This window comes from Orycteropus afer, unplaced genomic scaffold (genome assembly GCF_000298275.1).
Source record: "Orycteropus afer afer isolate SDZICR_OR568_19922 unplaced genomic scaffold, OryAfe1.0 scaffold00124, whole genome shotgun sequence".
Lineage (NCBI taxonomy): Eukaryota > Metazoa > Chordata > Mammalia > Tubulidentata > Orycteropodidae > Orycteropus > Orycteropus afer.
In genome coordinates this window covers 6,222,098-6,238,401 of record NW_006921711.1, presented here as the reverse complement: position 1 = coordinate 6,238,401, position 16,304 = coordinate 6,222,098, and the positions used below count along the sequence as shown (strand labels likewise).

The following is a 16,304-nucleotide window of genomic DNA, read 5'->3' as shown; positions in this document are numbered from 1 at the left end:
AATCCTACTTCCGTAGTGATACTGCCTCGGAAACCCAAGGAGGGGTCACTATGAGTTGGGGCCGACTCGACGGCAAACAACAACAACAACAACAATTAGTTTCCTAGGGCTGCTGCAACAAAATTCCAGAAATTGAGTGGCATATTAAGAATATAAAGCCTCATAGTTGAATGCTAAAAGTCTGGCCAAGGCCTAAGGGAAGATTCTTTCTTCAGTTTGTGGCAGCCTCAGGTGTTTTTTGACAATTCCTTGCCATATAGTTGCAGGGCCTGCAATTGTCCATGCCTATCTTTCCCATATGTCTCTGTGTGTCTCTTCTCCTCTTTTATAAGATACCACTTATTTCCAAATACACTATTTCCAAACAAGGTCATGGTCACAGGTACCAGAGATTAGGACTTCAACATATCTTTTGGAGGGACACAATTCAATCTATAATAACAGGTGGAAACAAGGTTTTATTTGCATATCTTTGTATATCATGGGTTTGCTGGCTTTTTGCTCTTCTTCTTTTGTGAGCTACTGGTTTGTCTTTTGTCCATTTTTCCATCATTTCCAAGTAGTATATTAATCCTTCAGCAACCTAATTATACCTTGATCTCTTATGAGCTAAACTACTCAGACCAAAAGAACTGATGATCTGTGAGTGCCCTGATAAAATCAAATTCCTGAGTCTAAGAAAAATGCCTGAGGCCCTACCTACTTGTGAAGCTCTGGCCAGGCATTTGGGCATCCTTATGACACATCTCACACCTCACCATTTTTATCCCTTTGTGACATGTTCCTTTCTCTCCTAGCATCTGGTCATTTGTATACATCTTCTTTTCCCACTGAACTGACCCTAAGCTTCTACAAGGGGAGAACTCTATGATGGAGTTTGTCTCCTCACTTCACCTCACCTCACCTCATAACATAACAGATACTCATAACAGATTTCCACAAAACATAACAGATTCCCACATAACAGATACTCATATTTGATGTATAAAACCATAAAGGGGTGAGTGAGGGTAGGGGAGACTGAACAAAGGCAGAGAGAAAACAAGGCATTGAAAGCACAGGGAGGAGACCAGTCCCACCACCACCTGAGGCAGGGGCTAGAGCAGCACCAGAAGCACACAATTAGCAGGACTTTCCTTTCTGCCTGACAGTCCTGAACACGGTCCACAGCAGAGAAGAATGTCTGACAAAAAAGAATAAAAAGGAAAGAAGAGGAAATATTTATACAGCAAGCAGAATCGTCCAGCAGGAATCTCTCTGAGTCATCACTTTCTTTAGAACACCAGTTTACCTAGACTCTGAGGCTTTCACACAGCCCAATTCAGGCAAGAGGATGCCACTGCTCCCCACAGTGTAGCAGGGGATATTTGGGTCTCCCCTCGCATTCAGTTTATAACTGAGCAAGTCAGTTCCCTCACTGTCCCTTTTCTACCTTCCTTTGCTCCTTGCAGAAGGCTACAGAATGCACTGTAGGGACACCTGCCATAAAACGTAGTGAAGGATTCCTACAGAACTAGACTTTCTAGAGAAAAGTACACACCCACTGCCATATTTTATCCAAATATAGCTGACAATCTTTCTGCTAATAGGTTCCATGAGTTAAGAAATGAGTTCCACTGTGCTTAAGCTGGCAATGTATTAAGACAACCACATAAATATACCAAAGTTCATCACAGCATTATTCACAACAGCCAAAAGTCAGAAACAACCCATGTGTTCATCAACTGATGAATGGATAAAAACGTGGTACATCCATACAATGGATTGTTACTCAACCACAAAGAGAAATGAAGTTCTAATACATATTACAACACGAATGAACTTTGAAAACATTAGGCTCAGTGAAATAAGTCAGACACAAAAGGACAAATACTGTTTGAGTCTTAAGGAGTCCCTGGGTGGTCCAAATGGTTAAACACTCAAAGGCTGGCAGTTTGAACCCACCCAGAGATGCCTCAGAAGACAGGCAGGTGATCTGCTTCCAAAAGATCACAGCATTGAAAACCCTCTGGAGCAGTTCTACTCTGCTCACATGGGGTCTTCATGAGTTGGAATCGACTCCAAAGCAACTAACAATAACTACAACAATTTATCCGAAATATCTGGAATAGGCAAAGGCATAAACCAAAGTTTATTAGTGATTACCAGGGACTGTGGGGAAGGAGAAATGTGGAGTTATTGTTGAAAGGCTACTGAGATTCTGTTTGGAGTGATACAAATTTTGGAAATGAATTCTGGTAATGGTAGCACAACATGATGAAAATAATTAATGTTACTTAATAGCTAAAGATGGTTAAAATTACAAATTTTTTGCTTCATATGTCTTACCACAATAATTTAAAAAAAAAAAAAAAAAACACTTATACCTGATTTTAAAGACCAGACAGGTCAGATTCCTCTTGAAAATGAGCTGATAAAATGTAGATGATGTGAAAGATTCTTTCCATAATATCCTTTCCAACAGATTCCACTAAATCCAACACATGCCTGGTTCCCACTGTGGCCCCCAAACCTTGTGTCAAATGCTATGTGGTATATGCAGTCCCCCTCTGGATATCTGGGTGGTGAGGAAAGATTTACACACGAATAAAAGCAAATGCTAGACTGTAGCCTATAACCAATTTGCTCAGTAGAAATTCAAAGAACGGATTCAATCACAGAGGGCTGGAGTCACCTGAGGGGGGTGGTTATCACAGGCTGCCTTAGCTTCTCAGCAGGCCCTCTTCATGTTCTTCAGCCTGGATGAAGATGCAAAGCTCCCTCCTACTGGACAAAGCCCCTGGCTGAAGGAAGGAAGGGCTGAAGGAAGCAGGGTCCCCACCTACCTCCTCTGTCCCTCTCACATTCAGCCACCTTCCTAGCCCTCCAGAGTCCAGGAGGCCACTAGAAACACCTTAAGGTAATAATGTGAGCCCTGAGCCACCTAGCTGGGGAGAACAGCCCTTTGAAAATTAAGCTGGAGTAAATGGAATTTTAATTGAAATGGATGATCAGAATTAAATGCTGTCTCTCAGTGGCAGTTCTTAGGGAGGGGGCATGCTCTGCACCAACTCATTTATAATCCCAACCCATTATGTCATTTGAAAAAGCATGGCTTTTCTACACTGCAATGACTTTGAAAAAGTAATATAAAAAAAGAAGGAAAGAAAGAAACCTGTAAAATGGTGGGGGTGGGTGTGGGGGTCGAGGAATGGAGGACTTACACTGAAAACTTCTGTCAGCTAGAGAAGGAGAAGCAATTACTGCTAGAGGAATGGTATCTGAGCAGCCCAACTCTTCCCCTAGCTGCTCCTGTGACCTGGGAAGTTTCAATACAAAAAGGACGTCATTGCCCATCTGTTGCTTTGGAACTAATTTCACACAAACCAAACTCAGCGTCCATCTCAGGGGCAGAGCCTGGCACCACCCAGAGTGCTAACTCAGCTATGTGCACAGGGACTGGCCCCACCTCACAATCTGTTTGGCCACTTCATGTGCAAGAGAGAAAAAAGGCATGGCATTGAGGACCTATCAAGGAATGTATCCTAACGGAGCTACCAAGGGTACCTTAGAAAGTTCTGCTTCTGTTTTCTCAGAATAGTGCCTTGGCCTCCTTTCCACCAGGCATGTTAGATAGGCAGCACTAGTGACTGAATGATTCAATTTACCCCAATAAATATGCACAGTCCCATGCATAAAGACTAGATAAGATGGCTGCATGGATGTGTGTTGGGGCAGGGAGGAATCTTAAAAATGAGTAAGTGATGTTCTCTGCACTCTAGGGACAGTGGGTAAAGCATGGGTACATATGGGGGTGGGGAGAAAGGTGGCTTGGGGAAGTGATGTGCATAAGTACACAAATTGTCATTACTTCAGTGGCCCTGAAATTTTAGTCTGCACAAAGAATCAGCTGGAGGACTTGTTAAATGCAGAGATTTCAGAGTTTCTGATACAACAGATGTGGGATGTAGCCCAGAATTTACATTTCCAACAAGTTCCTAGGAGACATGTGCTGGTACCAGGACTACCTTTTAGCAACCAATGCAATAATTCAAAACCCCGTTGAGCATTTAAACCTCAAAAAACTAACCCCACTGCCATCGAGTCAGTTCCAATTCATAGTCACCCTACAGGACAGAGGAGAACTGCCTCATATGATTTCCAAGGCTGTAAATCTTTATGGAAGCAGATTGCCTCATCTTTCTCCCATGGAGCAGCTGGTGGGTTCAAGCCACCAAACTTTTGGTTACCAGCTGAATATCTGAAATACTGCAGCACCAGAGTTTCTTTGTTAAGCATCTAGTAACATAAAAATCCAACCTGAGCACTTTCTCACACCTGAAAAAATGACCTGGAGAACTCTACTCAATTTTTAAGGGTTAGTTCTTGTGAGCAGTTCACTTCCTTGGAAGGACAGACACCGGCCTCCTCTGGGCCCCAAAGGAACAGGTGCCTACTCCCCTCCCATCACTCATTCTCGAACCAAATTTTGTTGTTGTTGTTGTTATCTGGGGGAAAGTTTATAGTTGGTTTTCCTTTCAACAATTCATACACATTTGTTTTGTAACATTTACTGAAATCCCCGTAACGTAAAAGCACTCTTCCCACTTCTTTCCTGTGTTTCCCATTTCCCTTGATCCTTCTTTCCTATCCCTTCCTGCCTTCTGAGCTTTAACTCTAGGCATATGCTTGATCTTATCTCACTGATTGTTCTAATGAGCACATATCTCTCTGGTATTACTGTTCACCTTATAGACCTGTCTAAGGAGCTCTGGTGGTGCAGTGCCTAAAATATCTGACTGCTAACCAAAAGGCTGGTGGTTCAAACCCACCAGCCACTGTGCAGAAGGAAGATGGGGCAATCTACTTCCATAAATATTTACTACCTCAGAAACCCAGTAGGGGTCACTATGAGTCAGAATCAACTCAACAGTACAAAGTTTGGTTTGGTTTTGGTTATAGGCCTGTCTATCCTTTGGCTGTGGGAGCTCTGGTAGCATAGAGCCTAAAGCACTTGACTGCTAACAAGACGGCTGGTGGTTCAAACCCACCAGCCACTCCTCGGAAGGAAGATGGAGCAATCCTACTTCCGTAGTGATACTGCCTTGGAAACCCAAGGAGGGGTCGCTATGAGTTGGGTCCGACACGACAGCACATAGTTGAGCCATGGGGGTAAGTTCCATTCTAGGCTTGAAAGGTGTCTAAGGGCCATAGTCTCAGGGATTCCACCAGTCTCTATTAGATCAGTAAGCCTGGTCTTTTTTGTGATTTTGAGTTTTGTTCCACATTTTTTTCCCCACTCTTCCTAGTACTTCCTATTGTGATCCCTTTAAAAGCCTGACTCAATTCTACCACCAAATTGTGAGCTACTGGGGGCAAGCCTGTGCCTGACCTGTCTTTGAACCCCCGGCCCTCACCCTACCCCAGGTGCCAGCCAAAGGAGATGCTTAGGAGTGTCTGCTGACTGAATGACTATTCTCATTTAGTCCTGAAACTATAAGGTAGGAGGATACAGGAGTCTGTGCAGAGGTGGTGGCAATGGGGTAGACAGGGAAGGCAAACAAAACAAGCAGCAGCTGTAGAGGAAGTCTTTGAGTTTACTCAGAGAATGCACAGATGAAAGAGAGACAAAGAGATGTGAAGTGACAGATTTCTTCTGAATGAGAAAACTTCTAAAGAGAGAAAAAAAGGCCTGAGGCAGCCCCTGTGGGTCAGAAGAGACACCTGTGATTTGTAGGCTAACGCTGCCCTTTCTGGCAGCCCCTCAAGCAGCAAACAAGTGTCAAGTTAAGGCTGGCAAGCATAACAGGGCAGAGGGAGCCTACAAGGCCCAGGAGGTGGCTGCCTCTTTGGCCCAAGGAAAGGCAGTTTATGGTTCAATACAGAACATCTCACAGTCATCCCACCTTTAGGAAATGGCACAAGCTTCATCCACACACTCAACAGTGCAGTTGCAGTCACTGGCATCCCCACAGTGTGCCTTGTTTTCAGCAAGTGCAGTCGTTTATGAACAAATTAACAAAACACTCTTTACTTCATACCAGCTGCCATCGAATTGATTCCAACCCATGGTGGCCCCATGTGTGCCAGAGTTCTAGAGCTGTGCTCCCACAGGGTTTTCAATGGCTGATTTTTTAGAAGTAGATCACCAGGCCTTTCTTCCAAGATGCCTCTGGGTGGACTCAAACCTCCAACCCTTTGGGTAGCCACCCAGGGAGTCCTACTCATTTCACAGGGGGGACATTTTATAGGAGCCATTTTAATGGCAGCCCCTTCTTGTTCCATCTACTGACACTAATCCAACAACACTTCTCTCTATAAAGTGATGGGTTTGTAGTACAGTTTTTATATGAAATATCCAACAGTGGGATATGTATGATGTAAACAAGACATTGAACATGGTCAAGCTGATTAATTTGAGTAATTTAACATAAAGGACACAGGACTTTAAGATGGACAACCTGCTCTGCCTTTTATAGGCTTTACCAGCTTAACCTCCCTGAATTGCAAAACGAGGCAAATACCACTTATTTCCTTTCTCACAGAGCAGGTAAGAGACCTCAGCAAGATAACAGAAACAATAGGCTTTGCCCTCTGTAAAAAATGCCATTCAATGACGAGTATGTCATTTTTAAGACCCAAATACTAAGCTGAGCCAGGACACAGCTGATGAGTCTGGGGATCAGGAGAGCGGACTGGTTCATTGCTCCCACCAGCAGTAACAAGAAAGGCTCCTTTGTCCACTTTCTTTTCTTTCTATTAAAACCAACAATCCACAGCACCAGATTAATATCTAAGGAGCCCTGGTGACACAGTGGCTAAGCACTCAGCTGCTAACCAAAAGGTTAGCAGCTGGAACGCAGTAGCTGCTCCACAGCAGAAATATGTGGCAGTCTGCTTCCATGAAGATTTATAGCCTTGGATAGTTGTCAATCACTAGATGAAGAATCTCTATAATTTAGTTTTCAGCCCTACCCAACATCTTGAACACTGACAGCAGGGATCTGAAAGTCATAAAAAGGTATACCTGGTACACCCCCATAACTGTCCTCCATGACCTCATTTAGTCCAACACCTCCCAAGCTCTCACTTCACGGAACGCAGAGAAATGAGGTCATTTGTTCAACACACAGAGTGGGGGTGCATGGGATAAATGATGAAGTTAGACTGCTCACACTGGAGGTGACCAACCTGAGCCCACGGATGAATCCAAGACATGCCCGGGCACAACCATCTCCTCCTCCTGTTGTTGCTGTTTTTATGTGCCGTCGAGTCGGACCCGACTCATAGTGACCCCTCCTTGGGTTTCTAAGGCAGTATCACTACGGAAGTAGATTGCCCCATCTTCCAAGGAGTAGCTGATGGGTTTGAACCGCCAGTCTTTTGGCTGGCAGTCAAGTGCCTTAGGCACTACGCTACCAGAGCTCCCTCTCTTCCTCCTAGGCTGACGAAATCCCTATCTGGGACTTGGGAAGCTCTAATTTAATTAACCCTGTTGTTGTTGTTGTTATGTGCCATCGAGTCAGACCCGACTCATAGGGACCCCTCCTTGAGTTTCCAAGGCAGTATCACTACAGAAGTAGATTGCTCCATCTTCCTTCCGAGGAGTGGCTGTTGGGTTTGAACCGCCAGCCTCTGGTTAGCAGTCAAGTGCCTTAAGCACTACACTACCAGAGCTCATTAATTAACCCTACAAGGTAGATATCCTTGGGCAATGAAAATAGTTAATGCACTTGGCTGCTAATCAAAGGATTGGAGGTTCAAGTCCATCTACTGGTACCTTGGAATAAAGGTGATCTACTTCTGAAAAGAGCCAATGAAAACCATAGGGCATACAGTTATATGCCCTGATATACATGGTGTACTATGAATTGGAATCAACTTGATAACGTTTTTTTTTGTTGTTGTTTTTTATAACTTACTTACAACCCTCACTTCATAGATAAGGAAACTGAGGCTTCAGGAGATCAAGCCCTTTGTTGAGAAATGGCAGAGCTAGTGTTGCTGAACTTGAGGCAATCCAATTTGAGGGCCCACAGTGGTAACCAGCATACTCTATTGCCTTCCAGCTCATCCTTGAAGCCTGCATCTCCCAAAAAAGCTCATCCCTGCCACCTCTACCCAACTGAGACCATCTCCCAGTTATATAGGTGGCCCTCTCCTTGGTCTAATCCCCTTCTTTCTTCTAGAGAAGATTGGGACACAGAGAAAGTACTTAACACCAAATGAACTGAAGCAGCTCCTGCTGCTGCCCTGGCCATCACTCTCAGTTAGCCCTCACTGAGAAAAATGTGGAACAAAACTCAAAATCATAAAAAAGACCAAGCTTACTGGCCTGATAGAGACTGGTGGAACCCCTAAGACTACCGCCCTTAGACACCCTTTAAGCCTGGAACCAAACTTACCCGCAACTCAACTTTTAGCCAAATGACAGACAAGCCAGTAAGGTGTACAATAAAATAACACCAGGGAGGTACACACTACCTACAGCAACCAACCACACAAGATCAAAAGGGCAGCATTTGCCCAGGGATAAAGCTCAGAAGGCAGAAATGGACAGGAAAGACAGACAAAGGGAAAGATAAACATGGGGAGGAAGAGGGAAGAATACTATTATATCATGGGGACTGCAATCAATGTCATAAATCAAAATACATATGAATTGCTGAATGGAAAACCAATTTGCTCTGTAAACTTTTACCCAAATCACAGTTTGGGGAAAAAATAAAAAAAGACAACTCAATCTAAAAAATTGTTTGTTGAGTTTCTACCACAGGCACTGTGTGCGTGCTGGAAATGTGGCAGAGAAAAAGACAGGCACAGTTCCTGTCCTCACGGAGCTTAGAGAACAAGAGTGGCCCAGGAGGTGTCCAGAAGACTGAGTCTGAGAGAACTCTATGATGGGAGCTGGGATGAGAGAGAAGTCCAGTGGCCAGCCTGCTACCCCTAGGCAGGCCAGGCACCCTAGCTAGGTCTCCCTTTGCTTCCTCCTGCAAAGCAGCTTCCTGTCAGGCACTAAAAGAGGAACATCAAACTGCTGAGACCAATGAAAGCTGCTCCCTGACCTAAGTATGCCAAATTAGGGAAAAATCAAGCCCCTCAGCTTGAAAGGAAATTCAACTGAGGGTCAGGAATTTTAATTTTTAAAAAGGTATGTTTTGTTCTTTGTAATGGCTTCTCTTTCTTCCCCTTTGCTGTATTGCTATTCCGTGTCTGAGGCCTCTAGGTAGTAACTACTGCTGCCAACATGTGTCACTGCTAGAAACTGATACCCCCATGGAGAGCTGCTTTGTTTTGTTTTGCTTTAATACCATCGGTCTCATCTCCTGTAACCCCAAATTCTACAACAAAACCGCAGACACTCAATGCTCCATGAGGCCTCTGGCCCATGGCATATTAAAGCAGTGCTTTTCAATTTTTTTAATATCATGGCACATACTGAAAATGACAACATATGCTCCGCCCCTTGAGGCTGCATACTCTCCCCCTCCTACCCCTCAGGGCTGAGAGGATCTCAGCACACCTGTAACACACCTTTTGGGAAGCTCTGGTTTAAAGAGTATAAATGTCACCAAACCTCAAGAGAATCATAACGGAGGTGGAGAAAGGCCAGAGAAGCCAGATGGCTCAAAGGCCTAGATTGGGATGGGCCATGTCTGAGATGCAATGGAAACAAATCTACTTCAATGTTACCACCCCAGACCTGCAGAGCTAATGGGGACCCACCCACACACACCTCAAGATTTCTGCCTGCCAGGCCAGGATCTAAGCTGGCAAGATGCAAACCCACATCAGGGTCCAAAGAAGGGGAAACCTAGGTATTCAGTAGAGTAAACACAGGCTACCCATCTTCCCAATGCAGAGGAGAAAACCAGCATTTCTGTGTGATGTGGTGAAGGCTAGGGATATAAATAGCTTCTAAAAAGGTTAGCAAAATGCACAGATGACAAATCTACAGTAGGTTACTAAGGGAAACCAGGATGCTAAGTGCCAGCATATCACCTGTTGCACTGATATCTGGAAGGAACCCTGTGGCTCCTCTCAAACTCTGCTCCCCTGTCCCCTCAGGGAGCCAGAACCTAGGTGATGTGAGAGAGCATTTCCAAAGCCCTTTGGATGTTCCCAAATTAAGAAGTCTTCTCCTAATCACGTCTGTCTGGTTTTCGTAAGTGCACTCCATCTCAATTTTGTCACCTGGGAAAAGTCTACCTTGGAGGCTGTGAGGATCCCACGCGCATGAAGAGCAGGAGGAGCTTGATAGGTGGCAATACCCTCCCCCTTTCCCATTTCCCCTTCCCATTATGCTGGGCCCCTGGGTGCTGCCCTGTGGAATGCAGAAAGTGGGACATTCCAAGGCCACCTCCCATGGAGATTCCCTCCTTTAAGGGAAGTGCTTCCCAGGGGCATTCAGAGGTCTGGCAGGACAGCCACAGCTTCTGGGCTCTGTCAAGAGAGAATCAGATCTCACTTGTCATTTAAAAAGCAACACATGGGACACCTGAGATTAGGATATTTATAGCTCCCATGCATGCATCCTTACACTGTATGCCTTTGAGCTAACACAGTACCAGCACACCCAAGAGTACACATATAGATTTCTACATGCTGAGAGAGTGGGTAAATCAGAAACTCCAGGGATCTCAAACTCATCCCAACACACATCCTCCCGAGTGTGAGTATTTTGGGATCTGCGATAAACTGGGCTCCAGTCATTCCCTCTTCAGGGTATCAAATTCTGCCTTCCTGCCAAGGATTAAGAGATCAGCCCAGAGCCAGGAGCTAGAGAGCAGCTTGCCAGGCAGCTCCCCACTGGCTTGTCTGGACAAACAGAGAGAACTCTTCCCACTTCCTCGTCATTCCAAACTGTGTAGAGATAGGAGAGAAAATCTCACCTTTCCAGGCCCTCTCTGAACAATGAACTGCTGTAGCCTCCACTGAAGTACCACTGAGGCCCAGGCAGGAAGCTAGATCCCTCCATAAGGGCCCCAGTAAGGAGGAAGACATCTCCCCCTCAACTTTCACTCCAAAATGCTTGGCAGTCATGGCTGTTCCTTGACCACCTAGGGGCTTAGCCAAGAGAGGGCTTCCATTTGGCAGGGATGCTAGTGTGTTGGGGACATTGAGGGGATGTCCCCAGGCAGAGTTTGTGATGGGAACGAAGTGGCTCAACACACTCACATTCATACTCATTTATTCTCTCTCTCTCTCTCTCTTTAACTCTCTCTCTCTCTCTGCTAACAGCAGCAGAGGTCAAATGAAAAGAAGCATGATATGGAATGGTCATCTACCTACTACAAACATCACTTAAACGGTAGGTTCCCCAGTATATAAATTGTATGAATGATGCCTATAGCTTTGAACTTGACTAGGGTCAAGGAAGAGGCCAAGCATAGGCACGCAGCCTCAAGGTTTCAACCACCGCAAGGCACTGTTGCTGTGATTCAGATAATCTGAGTTGGCCCACTGTATGAACATTTTGGAGGGAAAGCAACAGTTTTCCAGTGCTGTGAGCTTCCTCCTCATCCCATCTCACCTCTCTGAAAGTAAAGCCAACTGAAGTTTCTATACCCCATTTGTTACTTAAATTCTATATGGACCTTTTAATTCTCTTACATCAACTGGGGATGCACATTCTGGTTAGAAAGTAAACCACCTGGCACAGAACAAGGCATTTCTAACATGGAGCAGTTGACTATGACCAGTGTCCAGTGATGTTTACTGTGGGAATTATAAAATGCAAAGCAGGCTCCATACCTCTGCATTCTAAAGGAATTTCTATCAATTCCAGGCATTATTGTCCTCTTCTACCTAGGACCCCTTCTTCCCACAAAACTGCCCACAATGGAGCACAATAATTTCTTTATAATAGTTATTATACACCTACTATGAATAAAGGACAGTGAGAGCTGCTTTTATATACGTTGAACAGTTTAAGCCAGCCTACAACCCACCCTCAGTATAGATTTTAATTATGCACATTTTTACTAGATTATAAAGAAGGTAAATAACTTAGCTAGGGTCACACAGCTAATATAGCAAGGTGGAGATGTGAACACAAGTCTGTTTGTTCCAAAGACAATGTGCTTTTACCTGATGCCCATCAAGCTTAAACATTTATACACATACACACACACACACACACACACAGAGAAACCCGCAGGGGCTCTGGTGACACGGTGGTTAAAGTGCTCAACTATTAACTGAAAAGTTCATGGAATGAACCCACCAGCTGTTCTGTAGAAGAAAGATGTTGCAGTCTGCTTCTGTAAAGATTACTGCCTTGAAAACCCTGTGGGGCAACTCTAATAGGTCACTATGAGTCAGAATCAACTAGATGGCTATGGATTTGGTTTTATATACACACACATGCGTGCGTGTGTGTGTGTGTGTATATATGTATATGTATATACACACATGTACACTTTTTTTGTGTGTGAAAAATAGGATGAATCATAGAAGTATGGGGTCTCAATGGCCAAGTATAATACAAGAATTTCCTACATAACACATAAATAAGCATATGACCCAAGCATTTCTATTTATGTTATAATTAGCCACAGCAGATTCCCATCTTAAATTTACTCTTTATAGTCCTGGCCCCCTCCCCCTCAAGAGCTTAAGCACAGTCTAGCGAGGTACAGGGTGGGTTCTCATTATTCTGTCTCATTGCTGATTATCTTCCTAAGGTTGCTTATTAGTAAGAAGCCCTTAAATCCTGAAGGATAAATTGCCACTTTGACCCCAAACAAAAGTCTTAGTACAACCCAGTAAAAGACACTGGGAGAAATGCAAGAAGACCTAATATACAACTTGGTCAACACAGTAGGTGTCCCACACCTAAGTAAAAGTAGTAATACTCAAACCTTATTGATAGGTTGATCCCACTTGGTATATATACATCTTACAATCTGCCTTTGGAAAGAGTAAATATGGTGATATATGGAAAGCCCTGGTTTTGCAAATGGGCTCAACTTCAGGTGGTCTTGGGCAAGTCCTGTCCCTCTCTGGACCTAAGTTCTCCTCTCTATGGAGAACTCTGTGTACAACCCTAACTGAGCATAGCCATGAAGACTCCAGGTATCCTATAGGCATTCGAACAAGCCAATCAACCCAGGCAGCATCTCAACAGTTCCCACAGTTTCCTGTAACCACATCACACTGCAGCAAATGCAGACTCAAATCCTAATCCCAGCAACACTCTTTAGTGCTGTGTGACCTTAGGCAAGCAATCTAGCTTCCCTGAGCCCCAATTCCTCACCTTCCAAAAGGCAATACAGTCGGCTCTCAACCAACCACGGACAGAAAATTTTGCGGGGGGAGGAGAAGAATTAAGTGGTTAAAGCAATCCCTCAAAGCCCAAGAGGGAGTGTAAAGTGCTGTTTACATAGCATTTACATTATATGACGCATTTTATAAGTAATCTCACACACATATACACACACACACACTCACTGCCATCGAGTCAGATCCGACTCATAGCGACCCCTCCTTGGGTTTCTGAGGCAATATCACTACGGAAGTGGATTGCCTAACCTTCTTTCTGAGGAGTGGCTGGTGGGTTTGGACTGCTAGCCTTCTGGTTAGCAGTCAAATGCCTTAGGAACTACGCCACCAGAGCTCCCATATGGGAAGGTCATATGCAAATCTATGCCATTTTATAAAAGAGACTTGAGCATCCACAGATTTTGGTATCTGCAGGGGGAGTCCTGGAACCAATCCCTGTAGATACCAAGGGACAACTGTACTATCTCACAGAGTTGTTCTATGGAGTAAATACAGTAATATTTGCATGTGGCTACACTGTGCTTAATAGGTAGAAGGAACTCAGAAATTATATTTGAGTTTGTGCAGAGAACAGCTCTGTCCTGTTGAATAGTATTCATGGTTTAAAAAAAAAAAAAAAGATCATCATGACACATGATAAGTAAAGGGAGTAAGGAAAGAGGAGTTGTGGGAAAAGTTAAACTTAAGAGCTAATTTTTAAAACACTCCCTCCTCTCAATCAATAATATCAATCTCTTGTGCTGCTTATCAGTTAGTCTTATTTGATTGAGTTCTGTCTCATTTCTCTTACCCTTCCACCTTGGGATGTAGATAGAACAAATAACAGCTACAAGGCAGGCAAGCAACAGGGGCCCTGGAAACTGAGACCCGGTTGCATTGCTCAGACCAGTCTGGGTGTATGGGCAGCCTCAGGCCCTGCCAGCAGTTTCTCTATTGTCAGCCATTCCTCTAACTCGGCTTAGAAATCAGAGACCACCATCCAGCCATCCCAAGTCATTTTTCAGAATCTAACACAAATTCTAACCTGGTACCCACAATTCTGAAATCCAAATCTAAACAAGCTACAAAGAGCACCACCAGTCAGACTCAACTCTATGGCAACTGGTTTTAGTGAGCACCTCGTGTGAGCCAGACTCAGTGCTAAGCTTCCAGCACACAGTAACTTCACAGGAAGAGGATCTTATTGGGGGTTGGGAACACCTACTTTACAAATGAAGTATGTATACTACTGGACTTTCTCCAAACACCCTTTAACCCCCTCAGCTGCTCACATGGCCTCAAGGAGTCAAATCTGCATTATATGGGGAGACTTCTGCCTGAGTCTTCAAGACCAATCACAGGACTGAATTCTATGAAACTTCACTATAATCCTTAGTCCCAGAGCCAAAGTGGGTCTGGGAAGAGGGTGGAACTTAGGCAGAGAGACAGAAAACAAACCTTAATCTCCCAGGAGCAAAGCCTAGCTATCAATGAATTGAAAACAGTGGTCAGAGGCTGCAAGAAGTGTGCATATTTTCCTGCACAACAATCTCTCCCAAAGAAAATCAAAGTCACCTGGCTGTGTAGGGAGGGGGAAAGCTCTTCCTCTAAAATTCACACTGAATCCTTAACCCTTTAACCCTTCTACTTCTGCCCCAGGGAGTGGCTGGTTGGTTGTTGTTTCTTTTCTTTTTTTCCCTGTGGTCCTCTGGTAACACCACAAATTACATTTCGTGGACTGGAGTCCCAGAGAGCAATGATGTTGTAATAAACATAACCAGTACCAAATGCCTTCCCATCATATTAGATGATGCCATTTCCCACCAATCAGGATCCTTGGCCAGGCAGACCACTCACCAATGAGGGCCCAGACAGAGGCTGTGAGGGGGAGACCTGGTCATCTGCAACTAAAAATAAGGGTCCTTCAGGATTGGCCACTGCCACTTTGCAACAGGAGTTGGGACACACACACCAGGCGCCATACAGAAGGGCACACAGCCACACACAGGCAAAAACTTTTGCAGCCCAAGGGTGGGCTAGTCTGATTTTGTTTTTGTTTTCTCATAATTTAGCGACTTGGAAAAAAGAAATAAATACCCGAACCAAGAGGGCCCTAGCAGACACACTCTCCCTCCTAGACACCTCAGTTTCCAAAGGCCCTTTGCAGCTACCCAGAATTGGGGAAGGGAGAGGGTTGTCAGCAGACCTGGGGCCAATACACTCACCTGTCCGGCCGTGTCATAGAGTCCCAGAAGGTACTGCTTGCCCCCCACGGTGACGCTGACTGCAAGGACAGAAATGGGGGCGGGGAGAGAAACTCACAATGACCTGGGCTGTGGAGAAACTTCGATCCCCACCAGGACCCTCAGTCTCCCAACCCTGTTGTAAGTGTGCGGGTACTCCCCGGGAGAAGTCACTCTCCTTTTCCCTTGCTCCCAGTTCACTGTGAAGTGGCGTGAGATCCGGGTGAGATGTAGCCCCAGCTGCTCACCCCGTTCTCCCAAGTCCCGTAGCCAAGTGTCTCCCGGTCCCACCAAATGTCTCCCCCAGGGGGCTAGATGCGCAAGAGGAGGCGGATGTGGGAAGGTCAAGGCGGTCAGCCCAAGGCACCAAGAGGTTTAGGAAGTGCGGGGAGCAGGGGATGGCTGGAGATTGAGACTAGGAGCAGGAAGGGGGGGGTCAGGTATGCAGGCGGGTGGGGTGGCTGGAAGCAAAGCTTCGGGGGTGGGGCTGGGTGCGAGGCAGAGGGTGTGCGGGAGAGGGGGGTAGGGAGCGCGCTTCAGGGGAGGCAATGAGGGGGCTCCGCCAAAAGTTGCTCCAAAGTTCCTGGCCCGGGGAACAGCCCCTTAGTCAGCAGTTCCGGAGCTTACCTGCGTAGTGGTCGAAGACAGTGGGCACGTACTCCTCCGGGAAGGCGTCGTTGGCATAGCTCATAAGTAGGCACGTCTTGCCCACCGCCCCATCGCCGACCACCACGCACTTCAGCATCAGCGCTCCGGGCCCGTGAGCCATGCTGCGGCCGGCCGGCCTCCGGGCATGGTCTCCCCGGAGCCCCCGCCCCG

At 45.5% G+C, this 16,304-nt stretch overlaps 1 protein-coding gene across 1 annotated transcript in view; it reads right to left on the bottom strand.

The window, feature by feature from the left end:
- Positions 1-16,260, bottom strand: part of RHOQ (ras homolog family member Q) — a 64,228-nt gene extending 47,968 nt beyond the window's left edge. Inside the window, exons 1-2 of the mRNA XM_007944396.2 lie at positions 16,113-16,260; positions 15,468-15,526 (exon numbers count right to left, since the gene is read on the bottom strand). Of these exons, the coding sequence (XP_007942587.1) occupies positions 15,468-15,526; positions 16,113-16,254 (201 nt within the window). The 5' untranslated portion in view covers positions 16,255-16,260. The remainder of the gene's footprint in view (positions 1-15,467; positions 15,527-16,112) is intronic.
- Between the last annotated feature and the right edge of the window lie 44 nt (positions 16,261-16,304).